Raw genomic sequence first — 3688 nt, 5'->3', positions numbered from 1 at the left:
TCTGCACTGGGCGTGGGGCCTGCTTGAGATTCTCTCTCTCCCTCGGCCCTTCCCCGCCCTCAATAAATAAAAAAATAAATTAATAATTAATTAATTCTCAACCCTTTCCCAACTCCCCTCTTCCTATCTGAGGGGAGAGGGGTATCCTAAGGTCCCTAGTCCTAACTCATCCATCCCTGGGAGCTCAAGGTCTGTGGGGGGAGCTTTGCTCTCCACCTCGGATACCCCCTCCAGCAATCATAGACCTCTCACTAGCCTCTGCCCCCGGGGAAGGAATAGATTCCCACCAATTATCTAGTCTCGCCATTCAAAACGCGGTCCATGAACCAGTAGAATCAGCACTACCTCGGAACCCTAGGAAATGTAGATAAATGGGCCCCACCCCAAATCTGCAGAGTCAGAACATCTGAGTGTTTTATCAAGCCTTCTAGGTGTTTTTTATGCACCCTAGAGTCAGGACGACAGTTCTCCACGAGCCACATCGTACCCTGCAGGGGAGGGAGTACACGACGCCCGCTTCCGCCTTTAGATCTGCCATGACACCCCCACTCCTGACGACCCACGCTCCCCGACGCCGCACGCCCCGCTTCTGAAACTACAATTCCCACAACACCCAGAGGGGCTTAGCGCTGCTTTACGCGACTGCGTCTCCCAAGGTGTTTTCGCGAGCCAGACCCTCCCTAACATCAGGAGGACTACAACTCCCACAGTGCTCGGCGGCAGAACCCCCGCCCCCGGCGGCTCCCGAACGGCGCCACGTCGGCTCCGCTGGGTGGGGCCGGGCTCGGACGGGGCCGCCGGGGTCTGCAGGGGCCCGGGCTCGTTACAGCGGTTCTACCCCTCGGGACGCAGACATGGCGGCCGAGAAGGACCCGCAGAAGGATGCCGAGCCGGAAGGGCTGAGCGCCACGTGAGCAAGCCGGCTCTAGCCGCCCCCGCCCCCCACGCCCGGGACCGTAACCCGGGAGCCCTGGCCCTCCGCCCCCTCCTCCCTCGGGGCCCGGGAATCCGGGCCCCAGACACTAGAGTCTGGGCTCCTGCTCTCCAATTCGAGGACTCTGCAGCCTGGACCCTCCGCCCCCTCCTCCTCTGGGATTCAGGAGTCTTGGACCCTTCCCCCCGCCCCCAGGGCCCCAGAGTCCAGCCCCCTTCGGCCCCCCTTCTTGCTCGGGGGTGGGGGGTTGGGGGGGGTCCGGGCTCCAACCCGGTCCACTGCTAACCCGGGGCCGCCCGCCAGGACCCTGCTGCCGAAACTGATCCCGTCCGGCGCGGGCCGGGAGTGGCTGGAGCGGCGCCGCGCGACCATCCGGCCCTGGGGCTCCTTTGTGGACCAGCGGCGCTTCTCGCGGCCCCGCAACCTGGGCGAGCTGTGCCAGCGCCTCGTACGCAACGTGGAGTACTACCAGAGCAACTATGTGTTCGTGTTCCTGGGCCTCATCCTGTATTGTGTGTGAGTGCCTCGCCCGCTCCGCACTCACCCCCACCGGCCAGGCCGCGTCCCCACCGGAGAGCCCTGCCCCCACTGGTCGGCCCCGCCCCCACGGGAAAGCTCGGCCAGAGCTTTTCACCCAAGGCCCCAGACCCTCCTGCTCCCTCAGCCTGGCCGGGACACAGCGTGACCAGATGTGACCTGGTCTCGCACGGCCTCAGGGACATAGCCTGCTGTCCACCGGTGTAGGTGGTCAGGGACCCGCTGGCTGGCTCATTCCCAGCTGCCTGACCGGTGCCTCCCTACCCTTCTCCAGGGTGACGTCCCCCATGCTGCTGGTGGCTCTGGCTGTCTTTTTTGGCGCCTGTTACATCCTCTATCTGCGCACGTTGCAGTCCAAGTTTGTGCTGTTTGGTGAGAAATCCCCTGTCCAGATGGTTCCCTGAGCCTTCAAATCCTGGTCTTGGAACACAAGCCTTAGACCCCAAACCCCGGTCTGCCCAAGCGTAGAGTTACACTAGCTCCCCCTAACTCGATCCATTAAAATCTCAGACACACCAGATGCCCACACCCAGTCTCGGACCCCCCAGCTGGTATTTCTCAAAGCTGGAGATACCCCAGAACCTACTCTTCACCTAGCTCCTGTCCTTTAAACCTACTTTTCCTCGCGTCCATCCTCCCTCACCTCTCTGCAGAAAGCATCAGCTGCAGGTACCCATTTTGGACACCAGGTGGCGACCTTACGCTGGCCTAGATCTGTGTCCCTGTCCTTTCCTGCTTCGTGGGGCGGGGCCAGAGAGATCTTGAGACTGTTCCAAGAGGGAAGCTGAGGTTTGTAGCTCCCGAGGTCCCAGACTGGCCCTGGGCACCACCAGGAAGAAAGGGGCGCCTGAGTCTCCACCCAGGGGAAGCTCAAGGTTCAGAGTGGCCGTATGGGCTGGGATCAAACAGAGGAGGACCTAAGTCAGAGTCTTTCAGAGGCTTCTTCGTTCTGTCCGTGACCCTGGTGGGCTGGGGGCACCTGAGGGGCATGTCAGGCAGGCACCGGGCGTTGAGGGAGCGCCTGGAGCAAAGCCACCAGGGCACGCAGACCCGGTCCTCCCGTCTGCCCCAAGAAGCCGGAAATCTTAAATTATTATGTGCAGTCACTCAGTTAATCCAGCAGCCACAAATCAGATTCTTGGGGAACATTGTGCAGACTCCCGAACACATCCACAGATCAGATTTGGCCTTTGGGTGACCAGTTTGAGACTCCTGGTCTATGTGAGTGCAGATGGGAGCAGGAGAGCCGTGGTCTGGGGGAGTGGGAGGCGGGGAGCTTCCTAGCAGAAGTGGGGCTGAAGAGCAGTGAGCATGGTTGTGTGTGGGGGGGGGCGGTTTGCAGTAAGGAAGGTGTGCTCTGTTCAGGTGGGAACATCAGAGAAATGGGTGAGGCCAGGGCTTAGGGGGCCTTGGCATGAGGAGTTGGGACGCTCCTGAGGCTCCCGGAGCTTGTGACACTGGACTGGCGTTGGGGCATCAGGGGTTCCTCGGGGAGAGGGCTTGCGTATTAGAACTGCCCCAGCGCTGTCTGCCCCCCAGGCCGAGAGGTAACCCCAGCCCATCAGTATGCTCTGGCCGGGGGCGTCTCCTTTCCCTTCTTCTGGCTGGCCGGTGCTGGTTCTGCCGTCTTCTGGGTCCTGGGTGAGTACAGGCTCCGGGTGGCCGGGCTGGGCGGTGGGGAGCAGGTGAGGGAGCGAGGCCCTGAGCCGCCCATCTTCCTGCAGGAGCCACCCTCGTGGTCATTGGCTCCCACGCCGCCTTCCACCAGACCGAGGCTGTGGACGGGGAAGAGCTGCAGATGGAGCCTGTGTGAGGTGCATGCGGACCTGCGGGCCTCCCGAGTCAGCTGCCTCGGCCCTGTTCGCCCCTGCGCCGCACGGCCCCGCGGTCCTGGCCAAAGGCCTCCTTCCTGTCCCAAGCCCCGGGAGGGATTCCAGCTGTGGAAATAAAACTGTTAACAGTTGTCATTCAGCAGATCTCTCCCAGGGTCTTCCGTGGGCCTGGGCAGGGGGCGTGGGGGGACTGCAGAGACCAAGATAGAGGGGTCCTCTGGATGGGGGGAGTTCAATAAGCAAGATAAATCACTAAAAAGGAGAGGATGGGGCGCCTGGGTGGCTCAGTCGGTTAAAGGCCTGACTCTTGATCTCAGCTCTGGTCTTGATCTCAGGGTTGTGAGTTCAAAGCCTGGGTTGGGCTCCACACTGGGCGTGGAGCCTA

At 61.7% G+C, this 3688-nt stretch overlaps 1 protein-coding gene across 1 annotated transcript; it reads left to right on the top strand.

Annotated features, from left to right (window-relative positions):
• Positions 1-605: 605 nt before the first annotated feature.
• On the top strand, positions 606-3442 carry RABAC1 (Rab acceptor 1). The gene is made up of 5 exons (XM_021692262.1): positions 606-910; positions 1238-1450; positions 1746-1843; positions 3011-3112; positions 3196-3442. The coding sequence occupies exons 1-5, from the start codon at positions 855-857 to the stop codon at positions 3282-3284; spliced, it is 558 nt and encodes a 185-aa protein (XP_021547937.1). The 5' UTR covers positions 606-854; the 3' UTR covers positions 3285-3442.
• The last annotated feature ends 246 nt before the right edge of the window (positions 3443-3688 follow it).

Source organism: Neomonachus schauinslandi, chromosome 16 (assembly GCF_002201575.2).
Source record: "Neomonachus schauinslandi chromosome 16, ASM220157v2, whole genome shotgun sequence".
In the NCBI taxonomy this organism is placed as follows: Eukaryota; Metazoa; Chordata; class Mammalia; order Carnivora; family Phocidae; genus Neomonachus; species Neomonachus schauinslandi.
This window is presented reverse-complemented; position numbering and strand designations above follow the sequence as displayed.

What these genes read in the sequence shown, in the direction of transcription:
- RABAC1 (XM_021692262.1), top strand. Translation starts at nt 855, where the DNA reads ATGGCGGCCGAGAAGGACCCGCAGAAGGATGCCGAGCCGGAAGGGCTG. An exon ending in CCGGAAGGGCTGAGCGCCAC is followed by an intron (nt 911 to 1,237) that starts GTGAGCAAGCCG and finishes GCCGCCCGCCAG; the next exon opens with GACCCTGCTGCCGAAACTGA. An exon ending in TGCCGTCTTCTGGGTCCTGG is followed by an intron (nt 3,113 to 3,195) that starts GTGAGTACAGGC and finishes ATCTTCCTGCAG; the next exon opens with GAGCCACCCTCGTGGTCATT.